This window comes from Rhinolophus hipposideros (genome assembly GCF_964194185.1).
Source record: "Rhinolophus hipposideros genome assembly, chromosome: 26".
In the NCBI taxonomy this organism is placed as follows: Eukaryota; Metazoa; Chordata; class Mammalia; order Chiroptera; family Rhinolophidae; genus Rhinolophus; species Rhinolophus hipposideros.
The window spans coordinates 21,377,078-21,403,208 of NC_138072.1; the positions used below are offsets into that span (position 1 = coordinate 21,377,078).

General features: G+C 40.1%; 1 protein-coding gene across 4 annotated transcripts in view; it reads right to left on the bottom strand.

Moving 5' to 3' along the window:
* The window catches only part of RYR2 (ryanodine receptor 2), a 567,940-nt gene that overhangs the window by 390,328 nt on the left and 151,481 nt on the right, over positions 1–26,131 (bottom strand). For all 4 annotated transcript variants that reach the window (XM_081039034.1, XM_081039033.1, XM_081039032.1 and 1 more), the window contains exon 2: positions 15,329–15,448. In XM_081039034.1, the coding sequence (XP_080895160.1) occupies positions 15,329–15,448 (120 nt within the window). The remainder of the gene's footprint in view (positions 1–15,328; positions 15,449–26,131) is intronic.

Genomic DNA, 26,131 nt, shown 5'->3' on the forward strand with positions numbered 1-26,131 from the left:
CCCACCAATTTTGTTCAGCTGAACAATACAGTCCAATCCAAAAATCTTTCATTCCTTTTTCCCTTACCTTGAATATACTACAATTGAATTATCAGTTTTCCTACTGACAAATCCAGCCCAACAAAAGTTCTGCATTTAACTACTTCTATTGCCTTTACTAAGACCCAGTTGAAGCCACTGTCCTCTCTTGTCTTCTCCAATCCCCTCTCCATAAGGCAACCACACAACACATGTGTTAACAACCATCCAAGAGCTCTACACTGAACTTAAAATAAAAGCCAGACCTCTCATCCTACCTTGCAAAGCCCTTGATGATTTGGCCCCTGCCCATCTCTCTGCCCTCATGTCCTATCACTTGTCCATCTCACCGGCTAGACTCCAACCACACTAGCCTCTTTCATCCTTTGAACAGTCCATGCTCATTTCCATGTTAGAGTCTCTGCACTGTTTCTTCCATCTGCCCGCCATGCTTCTTCGTCTCCACATCCAATGGCCGGTTCCTTCTTCTTACTCAGCAATCAGGGAGGCTTTCTATGGCCAAACCAATCTAACAGACATCCTGTCATTTACTACTGCCTTGCTTTAATGTTCTTTGCATGATGTATCACTAATTGTCAACTAAGTTATTTATTTTCTGTCTTCATCCATGAGAACAAACAATCCACAAGATGACTCGGTGTCTTGATCACTGCTCTATCCCTGACTTTGGACACTGCTTAGCACATAGTAGGGAGTCAATAAAGTATTAGCTTCGTGCAAAAGTAAGTATGGTTTTGCAGTTATTTTTAACTTTTACACTTGATCTTAGCCAAAAGGCCGAGATGCGATTGTTTTTAACTTTTTAAACCACAATTATTTTTGCACCAACCTAATAGTTATCGAATTAATGAATTTAAAAGTACTACAATAAACACCTACACTTCAACACCCAGCTAAAATATAAACTATTACATACACAGTTGCAGTAGGTGCCTCCCCTGATTCCACTGTCCGTATTCCCGAAACAGTAACCATTGTGCTGAATTCTAGTTATCACTCAAGTGCTTTTTTTGCAGAATTTTACCATATATTTCTATATTCTAATATTAATTACAGAATTGTTCATATTATATGATATAAATGGCATCATAATGTATATGCCCATCTATACGTTGATTTTTTTGATTTTTGCTTAACATCATATTCTTAGAATTCTTTTTGATGCATAGAGCTATAGTTTCACTGTGTGCAGTATAAAACTGTGAATATACTACAATTTAATTATCGATTTTCCTACTGACAAAATTTAGAGATCTTTTGTTTGTATGTTTTTAGAATAGTCTTTATTTTTTAGAATAGTTTTAGATTCACAGCAAAATGAAGTCAAAATACAGAACTCCCTAATATCGTCCCCACTCTCCCCCACCCCCACATTTGTCACAGTCAGAGAACCTACACTGGAACATAATTATTCCCAAAATCAATAGCTTACAGTTCACTGTTAGTGTTGTACATTCTATGGGTTTTGATAAATATATAATGGCATCTACCCACCATTACCGTATCATACAGAGTAATTTCACTGCCCTGAAAAATCCGGATCGTTTTCCTGTCTCCATAGTTTTTGCCTTTTCCAGAATGTCACAGGGTTAGAATCATACAGTATATAGCTTTTTTAGATTGGTTTCTCTCTCTTAGTATCACGTATTTAAGTTTCCTCCCTCTCTTTCTATGGCTTAATAGCTCATTTCTTTTTAGCACTGAAAATATTTTACTGTCTGGACCTATTACAGTTTATTTATCCATCACCAACCGAAGGACATTTTTGTTGTTTCCAGATTTTGGCAATTATTAATGTAGCTGTTATAAACATCTGTGTGCAGGTTTCTGTTGTGGATATGATTTTTCAACTCATTTGGGTAAATACTTTGTAGCACAATTTTTGGATCATATAGTAAGAGTATGTTTAGTTTTGTAAGAAACTGTCAAACTGTCTTCCAAAGTGACAGTACCATTTGCATTCCCACAAGCAACAAGTGAGAGTTCCTGTTACTCAACATCCTTGCCAGCATTTGGTCTTGTGAGGGTTTGGGATCTCGCCATTCTAACAGCGGTCTTTTGTTTGCTTTTGCTATTACAAAACTGTTATAGTGAATATGTATGTACATATTCATGAGCCCATGTGCAAGAGTTGGTCGAAGCCAGGTATATTTCTTAGAGAGAATTTGTTAGGTCTCAGATATTACCACCTTCAACATTATTGGGTATATTCATATTGCTCTCCCAAGTGGTGTACCAATTTACAATCCCAACAGGAATGTATGAAAATGGCCACTGGTCCATATCTTTGCTAATGCTTGAAAAATTAATCTACTTTTGCCATGCACAAGAATTAGAATGTGACTTTAGGTTGTACACCCCTTATTACTAACAACTTGACAATCTTCCCAAGTATTTGGAAGCCATTTGAGTTTTCTACGAAGTACTTCTACAAATGTCTTGAATGTTGTTATACTTGGATATTCTTTCTTCCTTATTAACTGGTAAGAGTCTTTATATATTCTGGATAGCAACATTTTATCAGTGTTATATGGACCTGTTAAAAATATCTTCTTCCAATTTGAGGTTTGTTTTTGTTTTTTTTTTGTTTTTTTATGGTACTTGTTGATATCCAGAAGTCTTTCATTTTAATGTTATCAAATATGTATTTATTTTGCTTAGTGGTTTGTGTTTTGGTTTTTTTTTCAGTCAACTTTATTTGTATATAATTTAGTGCAATAAAACTCACCAATAATACATCTACAACTTAACGAGTTTGACACTCGTTTACAATCATAAAACCATCGCCACACTCATAAAATAGATCATCTCTTTCCATTTGATGGAATAAAAACATTTGCATCTCTGCAGTAAATCCCCACCTCCTTCCCTAGCCATTGCCAACCATTGAGATGTTTCTGTCACTGTAGCTTTGTCTTTCTACAATTTTATATGAATGGAATCATTCAGCATATAAGCTTGAGTATGTCGCTTCTGTCACTTTACTGAATGCTCTTTCGTTGCCTCTGTGTTGTTACACAGATTAATAGTTTATTTTTTATTGCTAAATTGTGTCACTTTATGAGTTAATGGAAATTGGTTTTTATTCCTGTTATGAATAAAACTGCTCTAAACATGAATCCAGGAGTTTGTGCAGAAACATGGGTAAATAACTATTGGATACATAACTGGGAATGGACTGGTGTATTATATCCTAAGTTTATGCTTAATTCAGTAAGAAACTGTGAAACTGTTCCAAAATGACCACATCCTTCTGTTTTGCCCTCAACATTTATGGAGGGCAGCTGCTCTTGGTATTGGCAACACTTGATATTATAAGTCTTCAATTTCAGCCATTTTAGTGGGTGTGCAGGGACATTTCGCTGTGGTGCTAACATGCGCTGCCCTAATAACTAATGACATTAGTCTTTTCAGGTGCCTATGTACTTCCTTCACTAAGACATTTTTCAGTCTCAGCAAACATTGCAACAACTCTAAGTTCCCCAAACACATCCTTCTGACTTTCCCCAATGCCTCACTCCATCAGACTCCCTGCTGCACACTCTACTGTTCATTACTTTGTTCCCACAAAAAGTGCTCTCCTCTCTTGGTCTTTCTGACTCTGAATAAGCTTGTCCTCCTCTGCGTGCTGTGTTTGTTTCTTCTTTGCCATCTTCAAGTTCAGATCACAGCCCACTACTCTTCCCTTTTAGCAGAGGACACAAATACGTTCCTCACAACCTACACCGACTTTAGAATCCACCACTAGTTCATCTCTGCACTGAAACCTTTCTGGCCACCCCTTCACAGTGGCCATCCCCTTCTCTGAGATCCTATGGAATGGACCACTAGCACTAACCAATCCACGGGGGTATTCGATTAAGTAAATAGCTTGTGTTGTCATCTGGCTGTTTTACAAGGTCAGAAAATAAAGTTTGCGAGCTCATCCTAGAAAAAGTGCTACATACCTCACTGCTAAATATCACTACGGTCACCTTGGAAGTCCTCCCCTTGGGAAACTATGCACCAATGTCAACACCTAGTCCACTCTTCAAAGCAATTTTGGAACTTTTTTTCTGGAATGGCCATCAAAGCTGTCGTCATATTACCCTTGATGTTCTGAATGTCATCAAAATGTCTTCCTTTCAATATTTCCTTTATCTTCAGGTACAGAAAGAAGTCCTTGGGGGCCAGATCAGGTGAATAGGGAGGATGTTCCAATACAGTTATTTGTTTACTGGCTAAAAACTCCCTCACAGACAGTGCCATGTAAGCTGGTGCATTGTCGTGATGCAAGAGCCATGAATTGTTGGTGAAAAGTACAGGTCATCTAACTTTTTCACGCAGGCCTTTTCAGCAATTCCAAATAGTAAACTTGGTTAACTGTTCAGTCAGTGCAAATTCATAATGAATAATCCCTCTGATATCAAAAAAGGTCAGCAACATCGTTGCAACAAGTTCGTGAACTTAATTGTCAGGCCTTCGTATGTCCCTTTGCTCTCCAGTGTGAACTTGATTTTAAGTTTCTCAAGAGGCTATTTCAGTAGTAAAATGCATGCTAAGCATTTTACAAGTAATGCTGCCTGACCTATAATTTAACTTAAACAAAATAAATAGAAATATAAACGACTTCACTACTTACTGTAAAACAATGCATAAAATTAACAAATGTCTATGTCAAGAGAGTTACGCAGGCAAAAAAAATCTTAGCCTTTTATTCTGCATCAACTTTGTCAACAATTGTTTACAGTTTTTAATTATTTTTCAGTAAAGTGTGTGAATCTTTAAATTAATGTATGAGCATGCTACCAAAAAGTTAATCGTAACATGAAGTAGTAAATTATTACTGAAAATGCACTGTACCAGCCCACTATCCCTCTATACAGGATTAAGCATTATTATAGTCACAAATATAAAAATTTATTCTGATAACATTAAAGACATTAAATTAATTCTTTGAAACCAGAAGACGATGTCTGTGCATTCTTTGGAAAGTACAGTAGGATAAAAAAAGCCAAAAGAACTAGTTAACTGTCAAAATAGGTGCATTAGTACTAAGTCATTAGTCCAAAGAAGGAAAATCAGTTTAAATCAACCAGTATTTATTGATCACCTATTTCCCTCGAAAATGAATTATTACCTGAGATATAAAAGATGCTGTCTCTGCCTGCAGGTGCTTTCATGGTTATTAGAACTGACTCTGGGTGGTGAACACAACAATGTGACATATAAATGATGTATCACAGAATTGTACACCTGAAACCTACGTAACTTTACTAACACTTGTCACCCCAATACACTTTAATTAAAAAAATAATAATTTCAAAAAATAAATGTAACATAAAGGGACATGTGATTAAGCAGCAAGGGGTGCAGTAGAAGGAATTCATTTTGCTTGACAGAGAGAGAGAGAGAGGGGGAGAAGAGGAGGGAGAGAGGGAGAAAGAGTAAAAGCAAAACCAAGTGACAGAGTTCCTTTTCCAGGGAGAAGGGGGAGGCAGGGAAATGCAGGATGGTTTCACAGAGGAGGCACCTTCGACAGCTGCCTAAAGGACTAGGAGGCTTGCTTTAGGTGAAGGCTGTGCAAAGGAGTTCCAGGGAGCAGGAAGACGCATATTCAAAGGCATGTCATCTTGTAGTAAACTCAGTAGAACTACACTGTTCCTACCTCCAGGGAAGTCCATGCATTATCTAAATGCACACATCCATACGTGGTGACAGAGATTCACTCCTTGTCCAAACTCTAGCCAGGAGCCTCTGAACCCTCTTCTCAACTAGGCTTCAACTTTGGTACCTAAAAACTACAGACTCAACACAAATGGTTTTGTCCATTCTGCTGCCCCACCTCTGTACCCCACATTAAGAGACTTAAACACTAACACAATTTCCAACAGCTTAAGGTCACATCTCTGGGATGATACCCCCTTCCTTAAAGGATCTGCCTGAGAAAGTTCAAGGCTGCCCAAAGAATTGACAGTGTATCCCAGCCAATACCTGAGGATCTGCTGACCACCCTTTCTTAGAGCCCATACATCATGGCCTTATAACTGTGAATCTTCTCTGTCCCTTTGAGATGTACATGCATCTCCTACAACTCAGGAGTGTCTTTCTCAAGGATCGAATGCCAATCCTTTGAAATGTCAACATCAGAAAGATGGAGCCGCCTCCTCAGTCTCTGTGGGCGGGTAGATCCTAACTTCCATAATTGCCAACTGACACAGCTGGGCTAATTAGCGTTTATAGTCATCACCCCTTGGTAATTTTTCATTTGCCTGACTCTAGGGGACCCTGCTTACCCCCTCTCCTACTCCCTCACTCTCCCTTTAAAAAGTCCAGTCACTTCTGTACAAATCAAAGTTGAGTTCATTTCACACTGAACTCTCCTCCCTATTACAATAGTACATCACTGATTAAAATCTGACCCGACCATCGTAACCAGTGTCTGGCTTTGTTTATTGTTGGTAGTAGTAGTACATGAAACAACTCCATCCACTGTTTCAAAGCTTTCAGTAGCTCTCCTAATCTTTCAGATATAGCTGGGCTGGTACATGGCATGTGAAGACCTGCCCCATGCCCAACAGTACCCTTGGGAATTCCCAGTCTCAGACAAATGCTTCTTCTCCTGTTTCTCTGTCCTTGTTCTTCTTATGAAGTGCTTCCACATCATACTCTGTTTACCTATATTCATATTTTATTCATTTATTCTCTCATTCATTCATATGACATGTCCATGAACTTACTAATTACCATCTGTCAAGGACTCTGCTCAGACTCCACGCCTCTACCTCCATAAACCTTCAACAGGAGCTCCAGCCAGAAGCTCTCTTTCCCAGCTTTAGGATAAGGTAAGTCCATTTAACCTACAGGCAAAAGCTTTTTTTTTTTATATCGTATCTTTGATTATTGCTCCTATTGTATTTGCTCTAGCTTCTCCTTTAGGAATATAATATTTTCCCTATGTTACATCAGGAATAGACACCCTACAGTCCATGTGCCAAATCTGGCCCACTGCCCACGAAATAAGAGTGGCTGTTACATTTTTTAATGATTGAAAAAAAATCACATGAAGAATAAATAATATTTTTGACATAAAACTTGTATCTTCAAATTTCAGTGTCCATATAAATATAGGTTGAGGGAACACAGACACGCTCACTTGTTTGCATATGGTCTATGGTTGTTTTCATGTCAATGTCAACATCAGAGTAGGAGGAAGAAAAAAACATTTGACCCACAAAACCTAAAGTACTTAGTGTTTGGCTCTTTTCAAAAAAAGTGCACCCACCCCTGTGTGTTAGATCCCCATGTGCTGCAGCCGTGTTCACTCCAGTGATGGTTAAATCCCACTCTCAGATCCAGAAAGAAGGTGGTGTGTAGGACCCCACTGCATTTTCAGATGTTTACAGGCATCCACTTGCTTCTGCTCTGAGCAGCTGACCTGGCAGCTTCTCCTACCCCTACGCCTGGCTCTGCTCTCTGTCATTACAGTAACTATACCATAATCAAAGTCACAATTCCTATCTGTTCTTCCACCAAGGCCTTTAGTACTTCTCTCTGCATGTGCCTTTAGTACATTAGTCAATCATGCGTGAGGACCAAAGCTCCCAGAATGCAATGGGTCAGCCCCCTTCCACTTGATGCCCTGGCCACTGGTGTGAGTCTGAACTGATGTGACAGAGTGGCAGGAGATACAAGAAGACTGCTGTTCACTTTGCTTGTGAGCACAGCCCCTTCAGAGGCAGATAGACTACATGCATTAAAGTGTCTGCCAATCTTTCTACAGTGTTTGAGGAAACCGTGTGTGTCAGAGGTAAACCCCAGGTAGCTTTGTCTCCAACTGGTTCCAACTGCCGTATAATCAGTGGATCTCTCTCTCAGATTTTAGATTGTTTTTCAGTCTTAGATTTCAGTGTTTCTTAAGTTTTCATTTGATGTTAAAAAACATAACAGGAGACCTTCTTTGCATTCCTAGCGAGGAGCTCACTTTGGCTCTGGTGTGTGGCCCAGTGGCTGCAAGGAATCCAGCTGGTAGCGAAAGCCTATTTCACCTGATTTATTGAGAAAGGGTGAAAAGTTCCAAGGTTACTTCCGACAGTTCCGTTTTCTATCAGCCGTTAAAAGTAACATATACTGAAGCTATTCACAATACTTATATACAGGGCCTGTCAGCTACAAAGAAAAATACCCCTTACAACTGCCAGAGCAATACAGGAGCCATGGCATGCTACCCTAAAAGGCTGAAGACCAGACGAACTTATTCATGGGTTGGCAGGCCATTGTTGGATTGAAAGCTATATTCCAAACCTACAAAGAAATGAGTGTGACATTAGAAAGTTGTTCAAAGGAGAGTCACATTCCAGTTGGACAGTTTGTGTGGGTTAAAGGGAACGATGATGAATATCCATATGTTGCTAAAGTGATTAAACTGTTTGAAGATGATTTTGAACCTCATTGCAAGAAACATGCTTGAGTACAGTGGTTTATCCGATTCTATGAAGTCCCTGTCCGTAAACAGCATTTGCTGAGCTGGAAGCCTGCTGAGCCGCAAGCCTGCTGAACCGAGACGTTCTGGTGTGACTGCCCTGCATGTGACAGCAACAATAATACCAAGACCGTCACTAGTTCTGTGGAGGTAGCAACTTTAGCCCCCAATGAAGTGATACCCATGGATCTGAAAACTGAGAACTCAGTCCTGGAGAAAGTCTCTTGGAATGAGAAGGCGTTCAGACCACTACCGCCGGAACGGTTTGCAGAATTGGATGAGCTATGAGAAGGCAGTCCTAGATGCCAGAAGCCCGTGGGAGCCAAGACTGAGGGCACAGAAAGCTCTCTTGGATCACCCACGTCTGTAGATGTGCCACAGAATCTGAGTTCTCCTCACAGAAGCCTGGCTCCCCTGGCCTGCTCACGGTCGCCCACTCACTGGAAGCTGAGATGAAATGTTTTCATCGTCATACATCCCTGCCATCAAAAATTCCTCTGTTCCTGACCAGAGCTTCTTGAGAGTCACCACTGCAAAGAGTTCCATCGATCAGGACTGGAGGAAGCAACATTCCAAAAGGTAAACAGGCAACACGTGACACTGTGCAGGGTGGAAGGACTCCCAACCCCCACATCAGAGACCATGGCAGGTGTTCTCACCTGAGCGACTGCCTCCTCCTCCATGTGGAGCCTCAGCCAGGAGGATGTGCCGTATGCGCTGGGATCAGCTGTTTCTAAAGAGCCTGAGCACTGAATTGTGGCAAAGTATACTGAGTGAAAATGGCTATTGTGTGGTTTGAAACTTTCCATTAAATAATTTGCTTTTTCCAGGGTGTTTGGAAAATTTATAGTCATTACAAACATCAGATTATAAGACCAATTGTATCTTCCTACAATAGAACCTTCCTCTGACTTTTATTTCTGTTAGTAGCCCTGCCATTTATTTAATGGTAACATACCATGTATATAAATATCTGTAAACAATTACTGGTATTAATATAAAATACTTCTGGGAGAATAAAAAAAAAGAAACATAATGAGAAATCAGAAGCTCATCTTTCACGACAATGAGAATTCTTTTAAATGCTTAAAATATTCCAAGAATGAGCCTTTAGCTCATAAGACAATGTATCAAAGCTGTATTATTCTGGTATTCCATAAAAATCCTTCCTACTTTGGGGATTTCAATTATGTCATCTTTGTCCTTTTGTATCAACAACTTTTCCTAACTGAGTAGCAGAACCAATGCATGTTTAGTACATTAAGAAGAAATAGTCCTATATAACTTATAAATTATAATTTAGCAAACAGTTCCATTTTGGTCACTATAACAATCTGGCAAGATTGTTAGATATTTTCTTATAACTCTTGTGTTCTACTAGAACATTATATGCAATCATTTATTCTTTAAAAACTGGACATTGATTCATCATTAGGATATTTCCTTTCTGCCATACCTACTGTCCATTATTTTCCTCTTAAAATATTGGCAAATAAATAATTAACGATATAACTAAAACATAAGGTTTTTGAGAAACAAATCTGATTAATTTATGTTTTTTGCCTAACACATTGGTCTTCGTTTTTCCTCCCTTTCACCCAAACAAAATTCTGTGAAAGTCACGATGAATGAAGTAAATAGAACAACAAAATAACAGTGTGAATATTTATTTTCCTATAATTATGATTTATTACTTCAATTAAGTTTTAGGGGAGCCATTAAGAAACAAGTATCTGTTGTTTAAAATGTTTCATCAACTTTATTTTTAAAGTGATCCACTCCTATATCATTCAGCATTTATCTTATAGTGACATTTTTATTATTTAAAAATTCTCACTTGAATAAGAAGAACAGTTCATCTGGACTATCACAACTATTATGCATCATTAATATCCTAATGCATTATTTATGGTGGTGAATAATATCCTGAAATGAGAAGTCACTGAGGATAAAATATTGCTCTGTCATGTTCCATTATAAGAAGAAATACTTTTAATTAAAGTGATGCCACAGAAATGAGAAGAAGTGGAAAAAGCTCTTGATATTGTTCTATACCGAAACTCAACTTCCTCTTTGGATGCCTGATAAAATCCAGTCATGTTTTATACAAATAGTGGATGTGGACTTGTCTTAGAAATACAGAATCACTGAAGTGTTGGGCCCAAACAAATCTCAATGGCCTCTTACTTTCTCTGTCCTGTGTCCACAAAGATTAACGCCAGAAAACTCTGCTGAGAACATTAAGGTCGTTAAACAAGATTCCTTTTTTTTCCCTCAGTTTTTTTTTTCTCTTTTTTTTTTTTCTGAGGATCCATTTTATGACTATGGGCAAATGATTTGTCTAAGACTATTATTGGTCTCATCATGAACAATACAGTAACTACCTGGACCAGGAAGTTGATGACCAATAGACTACGTCAATGGAAACAAATGGTCATTGACGTCCTTCACCCTGGGAAGGAAACAGTACCTAAGATAGAACTTTGGGGAAAACTAGCCAAAATGTACAAGACCACACGAGATGTCATCTTTGTATTGGATCCAGAACCCATTTTGATGGTGGCAAGACAACTGGCTTAGGCATGATTTATGATTCCTTGGATTACGCAAAGAAACATAACCTCAAACACAGGCTTGCAAGATATGGCCTGTATGAAAAGTAAAAGGCCTCAAGAAAACAGTGAAAAGAATGAAAGAACAGAATGGAGACAGTCCAGGGGCCTACAAAGGCCAGTAGTGGTGCTGGCAGAAAGAAGGAGTCAAGATTCGGCAGTGACTTTACCTGCGACAACGGAGCAGATCTGCCACAAGAAGACTAATAAACTAAGAATTCTTATATGACAAAAAAAATAATTAACTTCTAGTTTTATTCCATTATAACCATGTTTGTATTATTGCTGTTCTTCGGAATTTACTGAGATTTTCTTCGTGGTCTAAAATACAGTCAATATTCTTTAATGTTGTATGTGAACCTTTTAAAAAAGGGTACTCCTATTTCTGAGACTCAGATTTTGACCCACCTCTCTATAAGACCAACCTCACTGACCTTTTATACTAAACATTCCACTTATTTTTTTCAGTTGAAGTGTGTTATGTGTCCTATTATTGAAGTACTATACATATTAAAAAGAGAGAGAGGTAAATAAGGAGCAGAATTATGTTTATGGGCAATAAAGGCATAGCAGATAAACAGATACAAGTTAGGCTGAGCCTTCCTGCACCCTCAGCAAAGGAAAGCGGTCAGTATAGCATTTGTAGCTTCATGGCTCTGGAACAACTTGTTCTGTCTCCACCTGCTGTCAAACAAGGCCTTTGATTTAGGAAATCTATTGGCTCCGCTTCCCTCCTCCACTTTGACCTGACCCTTCTCCATCCCTTGCCTGTGCCACCCCCCACTCAATCCAACCTTGATTCCCAACAATTGCTCCTTAGAGCAGGGCTCTGTGTAGAGGGAGCTTTACTTGGTTAGTTTCAAGGGTCCAGAGGCCAAGATTGCTCCAGAAATATCCATCCCTACCTTGCTTCCCATGTTCCCTCCTGGTTCGGCTGCTGTTTTTAGGATGGCTCCCCACATTTTCCAGAGAGTACCTGCTACCAGTTTTCTTTCCTCCACTTTCTCCTTCATGTCTACTGATACCATATGTGGGCTAACCTATCACCTACTTAGTTTTAAATATTATGTTGTCTGTGGGTTTGGGGGTTGCCGTCTTCATAGCAATATCTGTTTTTATGTGGAGATTCAAAGAGATTAAAAATTATCCCTCCCTGATCACTTCTAATTTCTCCTTAAACTTTTAATAACAACAAGGTGGGTCTGCCTGAACATGATTGATTCCTAAGAGAAAAAGCCCAACTTCTCAATTCTAAAATATAGAAACAAAATGAAAAGTCACTCATATGAACAGTGCATGGTAAATACAGGGGGTGCCAAAAAAATTTATACACAGTTTAAGAAAGGAAAAAACTGTATTAAAATTGTAATACTCAAAATATACTGATAACGAAAGATGTCTACAGGTCATGTGTATACATTTTCTTGGCACCCCCGGTATCTGTATGAATTATGAATAAATAATTGAAACACATCACCAGTTTTAATGTTTACATTTTCTGCAGGAAAATCTAGGCTGGAATTACAAACCATTCTCTTTCAGGCAGAGATCAGCCTGCATAAATATCCTAGGAGCATGAAACAGTCTTTTGAAGTAAGCCCTGCCTTTGATTAAAAGATTCTGGAGCTTAAGATATTTCTGGGATCATTTCCAGGAACACATATATAATTTATAGTGACTGACTGCTCATGGCCAACAATAATTCTGTTCTCCCAACCTTTGTAATAAATGCAGGTAATACCAATTTGAGAGGAAAAAAGGGCCATCTCCCACTTTTATATATATGAAAGTCAAATACAGATACATCTGTATAAAACAGATCTGTACCCAGGCTTACGTATTTTGAACATGAACTGCAACAGAGTTTTAACTCTGTTATTATAGAAAATTAAAAGTCTGTCTTATAAAAAATACAATTTGCCTAAGACTAGTGGTTCTCTTTCAAACTTAATAATCCACTAAATTTTAGGGATCACCTACTATTTAAAGCACTGTGTTTAGTACTAAGAAATACGAAAAATAAAGGACATACACTCTGGTCCTCAGGGAATTCAGAAGCTGGTGTACATGTCGGAGAGTATAGCTATGTATGTATTCAGGAAGAGAAGGTGGAGCAGATTTTATACAGAATTAAGCCCAACTGCAATATAACAGAAGTATAAACAAAGCACTTAAGAAGCACAGAAAGGAGAAGTGAGGCCATTTAGAAAAGAAGCAACCCAGAAGAGGGTGTGAGACAGGCTTTCAGGGACAAGCCACATTTCAATAGGCAGAAAAGTCCAGAATGGGTATGCAGGTCAGGGAGAACAAAGACAAATGGAGATGAGAGAAGAAACTGACAGAGTGGGGGATTGTCAAGGAATCTGAGGCGGGAAAAGAAAGGAGTATGTATGTCATAAAAAAAGAAGTTCAGATGGTTTACTAGGCTTCACTTGCTCTTTTTTTCTATGCTTAATCGGCAATCTCAACATCTCATCCTACAGGTGAAGTTTTAGATAAACCTGAAAAGAATAAGACAGCATGACAACAACGAAAATGGTCAGTTCACTAGGTCTTCAGTAACCACTAGGTCGTCAAGTAGTCCCGCCAGGAATCAGCACTTTTCATGGATGCTTGTCCTAGTAAGTGTTTTGATTGCGACATGATGTACCTACTACAGAACTGGGAGCATTCACGTTCAGTATTGGAACCAGCGCTTCCGTAAAAGGACCAAGAGAACAACAGCTAGTTCAGTGTTCAGTATAATGGAGAAAATCAAACACCAGCTAACGAAAGGGCCTGCCTGGCTCTAACCAGTACAAAATAAACCACAGGGAAAGCACTAAATATCCAAACCCTTAATATTTTCTTTTTAAGAAGAATATTTTTATAACATTTTTTTATCATAGTCATTTTTGCAAGACTTGTCAAATTAAACATAAATCTAAGCAGGGCTATAAAATGCAAAATGATTTGCCAAAATGTGAACACTATTCACAAGGTTACTTGGCACTAAATTATCATAATGAATAAACACTATTTCACAGAACAACCAAAGACGGACGTGGCAAAAAGAAAAGAATTAGGGATTTGGGGCCAAAACGCCGAGGTGGTAAGTGTGAAAAGCCCCTGCTCACACAGCTGCTTCCAGTTACATTCAGCACTTCAGTCGCCGGACCTGACCTCTTAGTTGTCCATTTCCCATCTGTGCAATGGACATTACAGGATAACTATCATACTATTATTGTGACAAAGAAAAGAGATTGTGCATGTCACAAGACTCTGTAGAAGTGTTACACAAAAGATCAAATGACTATTTTCTAGTTGATTTCCTCCCCCACCCCATCTTCATTCCCTCTCTTTCCCTTATTCTACAGTCTGATCTATCAGCGCATCCTCTACATCCCCAAAGCCCATTCCCAATCCCTCACCTTATTTTCCCACCACCATGGCTTCCGGTCGGAACAACCACCAGTCCCATCCAGACTTCTGCAGGCACCTTCCCACTAGGCTCCCTGCTTCTACTCCCACGAGCTCAAGTCCTCTAATCCACATGAGCACCAGAAGAATCTTCTAGATATCTAAACCAAATTGGTACTGTTCCAATGGCCTCCCTTCATACCAGAGAGAAACCTCATCTCCTCACTCTGGCTGGCAGGCCCTCCGTGACCTGGTTCCTTTAAGACCTTATCTCCTGTCACTCGTCCCTTCACTCACGGTATTACAGCTGCCGTGACCTCCTGGCTGTTCCGTTAAACACTCTGCAAGCACATTTCCAACTAGGGACTCTTGAGTTACCTGGTCCCTCTTTCAAGAACGTCCAAGAACTCCATATTGCTCCCTCGCTCACTTCATTCCCATCTATTAAGTGTCTCCCGCAGGAAGGCCATTCCCCAACGCCCTCGGTGACAGACTGAGTTTTTGCCTCATCCCTCTCTACTCCATTACTCTGTTTTTCTTCTTGGCCTTAGTTCTGAAATGATATCACTTATCTACGTGTTCACTTTTCCACTGGGATAGAAACATCATGGTGACTTATCTAGTCTTATTAACAATCATAGCTGAGTTATTTACAGAGTAAGGGCTCAATTAAAAATGTGCTTAATGAATAGTAAAAACATTTTTCATGTCCACTGTAGTTTACGTGTTCCACAGAAAACAGACGAGTGCCCACGAATAACTTCAATGCCACAAGCAGAACCTGAATATTTGAATCACCCCAAAGGCTTTACCCCACCTTGGAATTCGAAGTGGACTCCAGGAAACAGAGCCTGTTGCCAAATCCTTCAGCTGCCAGACACAGTTTCTGTTGTTCCTTGTGGATGGTGGCAGTGCACTGAAGGACCACTTCATCGTCCTGTGGAGGGGAGAGAAAGGGGGGACGTGAGACATGTCATGACTAGTCAGTCTAAATCAGATCTACAAGAATATATTTTAGTGCATTTTAAAAATCAGAGAAAAATCTGAGAACAATCATCAAAAGCAAAAAACAAAACAAAACAAAACCCAAAACACAGAATCGATTCCTAGAGCAATTTTACTTGCAAATAAAAAATGTAACAGGGTGAGAGGAGGGGGGAGTTACTGTCTCTCAAGACAATCAACAGGTTCCTCACTGTCACTACTGATCCCCAGGGGCAACCAGCATGGAGAATGGTAAAATTCAGAGCTCCACGTTAGCACTGTTACATACTTTCTTAATCATCAAAATCACCAAGAAGTTATCTGACATATTCCTAGGACATCAAGAATGGAACTGATTCCAATAGCAAGCACACACGTCGTTGTTCCAAAACTAACACAGGAAAACAGGTCAATAACGGAACTGGTTTCATTCAAATCGACCAGAAAAGTCATCTTAGCTCAACCACATATTGGCACTTATCACAGAGAAGGCACACCATATTTACCAAAAATACAGCGTATGCCAGTCCTGCATTAATTCATTTATTCCTCACGACATCCTATAATATAAAGATTACCCACACGAGGAAAATGGGGCTCCAAGGTACTTGTTACTCACAGAGGGCTGATCACACTTATTTTCAGGCACTGGTCACCTACCTAATTTCATCTAAACCTAAAATTCCCTAGTCCCACACTGCTCCTAGAAGCTCGACTCATTTCCACTACATTTGTCACCTGGAGAAGCACTTCTCAATCTTTATCCTGCATCCTACCACCAGCGAGTCTCTCTAAAATGCAGATTCTGACTCGGTGGGTCTTGGGTGGGGCTGATTCTGCACGTCTATCAAGTGCTCGAGTATAAGGGGATCCAGAAGGGGACTCAGATAGGATGAAGTCCCAGGAGAGATGAGAGTGGTCTTCCAGGAGAGTTGGGAGCCATCAACACAACTGAATATTAAGGTAAGTCTGTACTTTGGACAGAGACAGAAATAAGAGCATATGTGGAGATGCTCACGATATTTGGGCCATACCAACCATATAAGGAAAGAAGCAAACTTAAATAACATACTGAACGGCCCTAGTAAAACCTCAAACCAGCTCACTGGTGCACACTCGCCATCAGTCTGTGCCTCCCCTGATGGAGTGCCCGGCGGAGAGCTCGGGGCAGCTCTGTTACCCCCCAGGGACAGCGGCTGGAGCTACCACTCTGATGGCCTAGCCTGGCTTACTTAGAGGCTTTTCCAGTTTATCTGGGAGCTGTAAGCAAAGAGTTCCTTTGTGACAGAAAGGAAAATATGCTGAGCATGGGTGGACCAAACACTAATTCACAAACACGTATCCTTTAATTAACATCTCATTCATCTCAAGGCACAATTTTTCCAGAACCACTGTGGTTTGCCAGTCTACTGACTATGCATTTGGAATCTTAAATAAGTAGCTTTATTTTTTTATTTATTATAACCTATGTGCAGTAAATCTAGTTATTGTCAACATACACATTTGTGTCTTGGTGTACACAGACGTGCGCGCACACGGAACTTTTCTTCTATTCCAAGAACAAAGACTAAATACCGCTAATACAGACGGTTTTATAGAACAGAAAGAGTTGGTCCGCTGGTCCCAGCAGAGCTAAATGCTAAATACCGAAAACTGCAGTAAAGAAACACTGCCTGTTTGATTATGAATAGTGCCCCCCAGGAGAACAGAAAGCTAGTGCTCAAAAGCCCGACACCCTGATACCCCGACTCCCCAACAGTGTGTAGGTTACAGATTCTATGGGGAAAATTCACAACACTCCGTGGGGCAGAGGCTTGGGGTCATGCTGGAAGCTGATTGGTCAGAGGTGAGGTGAGGGTAATGAATCAATTCTTTGTGTCTTAGAGGACAGCTCTGAGATCCATTCCTGGTTCCCTCTGTCTGGTCTCATGGGAAAGAAGAGAGGGGGGCGTTCCAGGGCTTGGGAGGTGAAACATAACTTAGGTCAAGGTGTTATCTTTATCCTGCCACAGGTCTAAACTTTGCGGCCATTGGTCAAATCTGGGCTACTGTCTTCTGCTGCCTCAGGGATGCTGAGTATCGGGGCAAAAGGCTGGTTCTCTGAGGGGCATAGAAAGAGAGATATGATTTCTAGAGCTAGGATTTAAAATGTAAGTTTAATCAAAGTCATAAGGACCCTCGGTTTCAAAGGGAGTCCAGAGAGTTCACACCACTTAGATGACAGAACAAGGACAGAGTTCAAGTACGTCTTCTTGGTCACAAAACCTCTTCCAAATTAGTCTTTGCTCCCTGGTCCTGAGTTCCAGTCTCCTAACTCACACTTCCTGTCTTCATATTTTGGTTGCACATGCCATTGGTGTACCTGAGTGCGGGAATGCACAGATGACCATCATTCTTCCCGCCTCAGCCCACAAAAACTAAAATCACCCTTACATACTCACCTTTGGTACACTTTGTTTTCTGAGTCCCTATGATTCGTGCCTTAGTACCTAAGACAACAAGCTTTGATTTAACACAACAAATCATATTCCATAACCCAAATGCTAAAAGTGAATTCTGTTTATGTTCTCTTATTTCATTACAAACAATTTCAAAGTCTGTTGATTAATTAACCATGCATGACTAGCATGACAAGAAGATAACAGCAATTGCTCTCCCTGGAAACTGATTCTAAACTTGAACCTGTACCACTACCTATTTCATAAAACAAACTTGAAGAAACAAAATTACTAATCTTTCTCTGTACAAATTCTGAACAAAATCATTTAAAAAGGAATAGTTTATTATTTATTGTTTTTCAAAATGAACGTAGTTTATTGGATAAAGAGCTCCTCTATAGGCAGAGCAGAGGTTGCCTGTGAGCGAGCGACAACCAGAAAAGGAATCTTTTAGAAGAAACTTCATGAACAAGTAGAAGAATGGCAGTGCTTAAGTAAGAGTGATAGAAAGCTTCCAGTCACTGAGTCCTCTGGGCTCTACGCCATCCATACCTTCCAAGCCCATCCACTTTGCACCACCCTAACAACCACTGTCCCTTGTGCAGACACCTTCAAAGCCCGCTAAGCAGTTTTCCACACTGTACACCCCCTCCCAATGGCGCTTCATCCTTCAGGTCACAGCATCAACTTTACTGTACTGTTTCCCAGCTTAAAACCTTTAAAGAGCTTCTCATTACTCTAAGGAAAAAAGACCCCGTAACTGTTTAGCTACCAGGCCCTGCACTACTTGGTCTGGGAAAGTCCATGAGCATTTCCATGAGCCACCCTTCCCTTGTTCCCACGCTCCCCAGGACTCCCGCGCCTGCCATTGGACCTGCCCTCCCTCCTCTAGTTCAGAAATATCTGTCTTCAAATCTCCACTCAAGTATCCGGTTCAGAGGTCGGCCTTCCCTAACCCACCAGGCCACGTCAGTTCTTTGTTTTGTACTCCCCTAGCACCATTTTCTTTCCTTCGGTGTCCTCGATTGTCATTATACATTCATTTATATTATTAGGTTACACTGTCTAACACTCTGCCTGGCAAATACATCACTCAATAACTGACTACCTATCATAATTCACTTCACGATTGCTCATAAATTTGGGCTGCCAAGCTGACAAATAGAGCTATTTTTTAGAATTGTCAAGGCGAGATCCTATTTAATTCCCAATGAAAGCTAGTACCGTATGATCCCATTAAGTGATTTCATGGTTACATGCAGGCGGGAAATAGGGCAATACTGGATCCTATTACATCGATGACAAATTTTAATGTATCACAAGTATCCACAATATCAATATAAAACTCAACTGGATCACTGGGGGGAAAAAAGCAGTCCAGTTCTTCGTTTTCCCACTATTTCCACACAAACAGAATAAAAGTTTGATTACAACTCTTTCTATAGGCAATCTAAGCAAATCAAACAAATTGTACTTTTGGAAACTCAAGAAATACTCTTAATAACTCTGGCCATTAACAAGTTCCTCACATCACACCAGGTACTTTCCTTAGACTCTGACTTTCAAAATGTTTATCCAGTTTAGAATTTCTGGAACTGGTCCTGTCCCTCTGTTATGCCCTGATCATTTTTCCAGTTAGCTGCAACTCACAAAGTCCACCATATGCGCTATATCCTACGGCTATCTGACAAGCAGGGCAGATTAAACTCTATGGACAATGAATGTAAATGCTTCAGTCAACACTGGAAGCAATCACATCTCTATCTAAGTTAGACCACTGCACATAGAAAATGCTCCATAAATACATGTTGGGTTGAATCCCTTTGGTAAATGCTTCTGTGTTCTTGCTGTGACCTTACAACCCTTTAGAACAAGTATATATTACTTATTAGGGAGGGAGCAATCACTGGAATAAGGCATTCCAGGCAATTTTGTGATGAATAAATAAGACATAATTTCTGTAACGAATGGTGTCAAGCCTGCTGGAATAGGACAATATGGAAGATAATTATCAAACAACACCATCAATAACTTCATTCAAACATTCATTTATCATTTAACAAGTATTTACTGAGGACATAATATGAGCTAGGCAATGTTCTCAGCATTTGAGATAAATCACTGAATAAATCAAAGATCCCTGAACTCATTATCAGGCTTATATTCTGCCAGGAGAAAAGTGATAAACAGAAATAATATATTTGTAAGTTATGTTCAAGGTGAGAAGTTCTCTGAAAAGAAAATGGAACCTGGCATCACATAAGGAGGTCTGGGAATGCTGCTGTGGAGGGGAGGCTGAAATGATGAATAGTCAGGCCTCCTGGAAGGATTACTTGTGCCTGAAGACCTGAAGCAGGAAGGAGATTAGTCACATGACTTTCTGCAGGGGGCGGATTCCAGGTAGAGGGAAGGCCCATGCAAGCCCCTAAGGCAGGAGAGCACCCTGCCTGCTCAGGAAAGTGGAGGACAGCTTTGCAGCTGGAAGAGAGCCAGCCAGGGAGAGGGTGGTGGAGAATAGGTTGGAGATGGTGGTGGGGCCAGATCATGGGGAAGCCTTGAGCCCAGTGCAAGATCTGGGCTTTCACTAAAGGGATGGGCAGTCCCTGGGTCATGTGTAAACGCAGCCTGCAGGGAGACCTCCTGGAAGTGACTGTAACCATTCAAGGGACATGACAGTGACTCAGACTCTGGTAGTGGCAGCGCAGGTGGAGAGAAGTGATCAATTCTGAATATATTGTTTCCTTTTGAGTACCGTCTGTGTTCCAGGATCTGTGATAAGGAAGGGGTCACAAGTTTATCTGATTTATTCCATCATCGCTTCATCATCATAACTTTTTGGCATATGGCGAACTAAAATGTTCTCTGTATGACTCGTTATTGTTAGAGTGAAGATGTAGTTATCAGAGAAAACGTGTTGAGACAATTTCAAAAAATGAAGCCCATCTTTTGAGTCTTGCATGGACTCTGTATTTATTCATTTTAAAAAACACAGGCAGATAGAGCTCAGTTTGCACATTGGTACAGGACCGTAAAAATGACCACGCAAAGCAATCTTTGGAAAATTGTTTATGACTGTTCTGTGACCTATAAACCTTTTTGTGCAAACATTAAAAACTTTGCTTAGTATCAGTTATAAAAGTACAGAGAAACAAACAAACAAAAAATAGTGACACGAATATCTGTTTAGGACACTCTAACTTGAAACATTGAAAATTAAAGAATTTTGTTTGTAAACCACTTATCAAGAATAGTTGGAACAGTGCTCACTTGCCTCCTCCTTCTCATTATATAACTTTCCATGTGGACAGGGCATCTCTTCTACACCTTGGAGAATTTTCACACTCCCACATTTGCATCATTTTACACCAGGTTCGATGTGATAAAGTACCTCTATGTTCTTTCCATGGACTTTTTGGGTGTTTTGGGTTTTTTTCTGCCACTGTTACTTGCTCTGCAATACCTTCACCCTTTGTGCCATTTTCTTACTTCTGTCAATCAGCTCCGTTCCCTCAGTTGCTCCGGCTACATATCCAGTGTCTCAACCGCAGCAGGGTCCACGCTCCCAAATGCAGATTTAGCTTCCATGACTCCACTTAGGTTCGATGGGACTTGCATTGCCAGCATCACCACTTTCTGTCTCCTTGCTGCACCTTCACCTTTGGTAGCCAAGTCCCATTTATCCATATTTGTACAACGCTTTGCTCAGGGGGACAAGGAGCTACCATGACTGCATGCTTCCTGTCCGTGTGTGAATGAAGAACAGATGCGCAGCGACCAATCGCCACAGACTAAAAGGAGTGACATGCTTGGTCACCTGCATTTGATGGTGATTCACAGACTGAGGGTGAGCAGCGAAATCTGTACTTCACGCAATTACCGTTAACACATCGCGGTAAATGAAATGTGAACCGTTATGCAGGGTACTGATTTTACCTTACTGACCATGCTAACTGGAACGGCACATCAGAACCACACAAAGCACAGGCTGCCCGTGTTTCCTGAGAAGCTAATAAAGACACAGCTATTTGAGCATAATACGTATACTCTAAAGGTAGAGCGGCAAATCAATATGAAGAAAAGCAAAATTGTGTTTAGTGAATTGCATTTGTGCAAGTGAAAGGATTAAAACTGTCCCACTAGAGAGAAACCCTATAAATTAATAAACCCTATAAATTAATTAAAGCCTTCAACCACGACTTTGACCTTTACGTCCCGCCCCCTTTGCTGCCAAATCTCACACGGGGAAGACACCCTTTGACTGTTCTCTGTGGAAGAGTACATGATGAGCAAATTCATGCTTGGAAAAGAAACATGAGGATGTAATTTCTGTGAAAAAGTCCTTGAGGTACTCTGTGCTTAGACATCAGATGCTTCACACTAGAGACATACCCAATACAGTAGTCCCCCTTTTCCACAATTTCACTTTCTGCGGTTTCAGTCACCTAAAGTCAACAGAGGTCTAAAACTACGAAATGGAAGATTCCATCAAGTTTTAAATTGCATACCATTCTGAGTATGAGATTAAATCTCCTGCCATCCCTCTCTGTCCCCCCGGGATGTGAAACATCCCTTTGTTCTGTGTCTCCAGGCTGTAGATGCTCCCTGCCCAGTAGTCTCGTTGTAGCCATCTTGGTGGTCACATCAATTGTCCCAGCATCACAGTGAGTGCCAGTCACCCTGATTTTACTTAATGATGACCCCAAAGTGCAAGAGCAGTGATGCTGGCAATTCGAATACTCATATGCCAAAGAGAAGCTGGGAAATTTCTCTAAGTGAAAAGTTATGTACGCGTTTATACAGGAGAAAACAGCATAACAGGGCTCAGTACTATCCACGGTTTCAGGCATCCACTAGGGTCTTCAAACAGGTCCCCCACAGATAAGAGGAGATGACTGTAAATGCAATGGGTATGGAAGACCCATCAGCCAGAACCCACACCTAGACAGACACCAGAGAATTCCCACAGAGGGGAAATTATATGAATATAATAATTATGGAAAAGATTTCAGCCAGGAGGCGAACCTTTATTCACACCAAAGAATTCATATGGTAGAAAAAACTATGCCTGTGTTCACTGTGGACAGGTTTTCACTGAAAAATCAAAAACATGAGCAAATTTGCCTCAGGCTCAGGCCCAGTTCTGGAATCACTGTGGAGCCTTGGGGGGCTCCAGCCTTGGTGTGCACTAGAAAGTACAAGGAGTTATGACCCTTCAGCTAGGAAGGAAAGCAGAAAGTCTTTACAGGAGGTAGAGCCCTCGTGGAGAACACCAGGTAATTACTTCTAGGAAAGTATTTCAATGAAGGAAGCATTCGAAATCCATTATTCACAGTGCAATATTATCGAAAAGTTGTAAGACAAAGACATAGTGTTCTGAGAAACACTGAGTGCAGAATTTGCTAACAAGTAATAATCGATATGCTCCCCCATAAATTTGTCCTTGTGAATATGTATGCAGTAAACCTTGTTGAAAATCTAATATGTTGCTAGTTGTCTTGATAGAACCATGAAAATTGTGCTGAGTGAAAATGAGCCATATTTTCCAGTATTAATCCCTCATTCTTAGATGGCTTCTCTCATTTATGTGGCACTAAACATAACTATAAACATTTAGGGAAATCAGAAAATGACTCTGAATGCAACCAAAAATGCAGAACACAAAATAATGCATCTTAACTATTATATAAGCATTGAAATACATAAGAACCTGACATGAATGAATGGAAACATAGATAAATACATAACTTATTTAAAAAATGGATCCCTATATCATATCACACAAAAAAAATTCTAAGATTTATTAAAGATTTAAATTATGAAAGGCAAACTTTTAGGCTTTAGATAAAGATACGGATGAGTTATAATAAAAAAGGATTTCTCAAGCAAGATACAAAGAACACAAAAAAATTGATAAATTCAGTTTCATTAAAATTAAGAATCTCTGTTCAATAAAAGCCACCACAAAGTAAAATTACAAACCAAAAACTACAAGAAGATATTTGAAATTCATTTAATAGATAAAAAACATCCAAAATCATTTAGAGAAAAATAGAAAAATAGGCAAAAGACATGATTAGCATTTCACAGTAGGAGAAATACAAATGGTCAGTAATACGAAAAGAGGTTTAACTTTATTAGTAATTTAGGAAATATAGAGCAAAGAAAATAAAATCCATTTTATACTCTCCAAACTGACCCAACAAAACATCAGTCTGACAATACCAAGAGTTGGCAACAATGTGGAAAAATGGAGACATTTATACATTTCTGATGGGAGAGCGAATTATTAAAAACTATTTTAGAAAACAATTTGACATTGAAATTGAAAGTGTACATGCCCTGCAACCTGGTGGTTCCATTCCAAAAATAAATCCACCAGAGAAAACCTTGTTTATTTGTATGAGAAAGCATGTGTCAGAAAGTTCATAACAGCACCAAAACCATGAACAAGAAAATGGTGCCCACCATCAAATTCAGCAGAAGAGGCAAGAAGATTAAGAGATGCAGCAATAAGACTGATAATCAAGGTGTTCGGCTGCAAGGACTGGATGGGTCAAGGTGGGCACTTCCAAACTCCCCATAAATAGTCAACTTGTGCTGGGAGAGCTCCCTTTTGTGGTGCCTAGGATGTTTTGCAGGGGAAGACAGGACACTTCAAAGACCCAAGCAGAGCTGGACATCAGTAAGAATAGTCACAAGTCTTGGAAAAAGAGAGGAACCATGACGTCAAATTCTACTGAAGTCCACAAGTGGCTAGTTAGGGACTCTTGGCCAAAAGATCTATATTTTGCAGCATGCAGTAGGTATTCAAAAAGGACATCTGAAGAATAAAGGAATGAATCCTTCAAATGACTGACAAAGGAAAAGCAGCTTCCAAGTATTACATGCTAGAACTACCTCCTCCTCGGGGCAGCGAACAACCAACCATTACGACCTGTGGCCCAGGGACCGTACATTTTCTCAGTGACACATCAAGAGAAGACCTATGTCAGCTCCGGTTCTTGGGCCCCACCCATCATAGAGCACAGAATATAGTCAGTGAGTGAATAAATGAAGAGCTTATGAGTCAGCACTATTGTTATGCTTATGAGTACGAGTAGTGCTATTATTATAGTCACTTTACAGATGAGAAAAAAAGAGACATTGTGAGAGTAAATCATTTATTTGTCTGTGGTTGCCCCCCTGGCAAGTGGCTGAATGGGACTCAAATCTGGGACTCACCTGACTCTGAAACCGTCCTCTGTGCTGCCTGCCTCCGGTAATGAGGTAAGATCACTGCACTAGAGTCTAGCTGGGAAATTAAGGAAGCTACCCTGAAAATGACCCTAGTACATACTCTGATCTCGTCTCATCAAATAGGTTTTGATGATGTGGCTACAGGTAAAGTGAACAAAGTTACTGTATGCAGATTGAATTGAATTAAAACCAAAACCAAATGAAAAACCAACATCCAAAATAAGAAAATTTGTTTGAAGGGAGCAATGGCAGACTGGAGAGGCGAGAAAAAGAAGGTTGCCTGTATCATCAATAACTAATTAAAATTTAGTCAATAATTAAAATTTAGACGGGAAAGGGTAGTAGGAGGTGCACCTCGATGGATTTTTAGGAAAGGACAGAGAAAAGCAAAGTAGAAGACAGAGGTAAACACAGACAGAGGAAAACAAAGGGGCCTTTTCAACTTCCATTGCAGAGCTGGAAAAATACCAGTGCAAACATATTTATCTGGGCCATTGTGGGAAGAATGAATGTATTCACATTCGCCATGTCCTTTGGAATGCATTAAAATACGTACTTGAGAAAATAGTCTTCGGCTTAGAATTCAGCAGAGCATCTTCCTTTTCAATCACTGCTGTTCCACATTCCCATATTACCCTGAACCCCGGAAAGTGAATAAGTAGGGGCAGAGGTGAAGCAAGATTAGGGGGTCAGGGACAGTTTGCCCAGGAGGCAGGCAAGACCATAGTACCCTCTGTAGAGAGTGTCAAAACTATAATAAAACCCACCCAAAGATGGCCTGCTTTTATCATCACCATCCACAGGCAATTCTAAACACTCCTACCCACCTGGGCTCCCTCCACTGCACCCTCCTCCCAAAAAACGGGCCACCGAATATTAGAGCTGCTGAAGTACTACAGGAAAGCTACACACACATACATTCACACACACACACACACATGCACACAGAGGCCAGTATATAT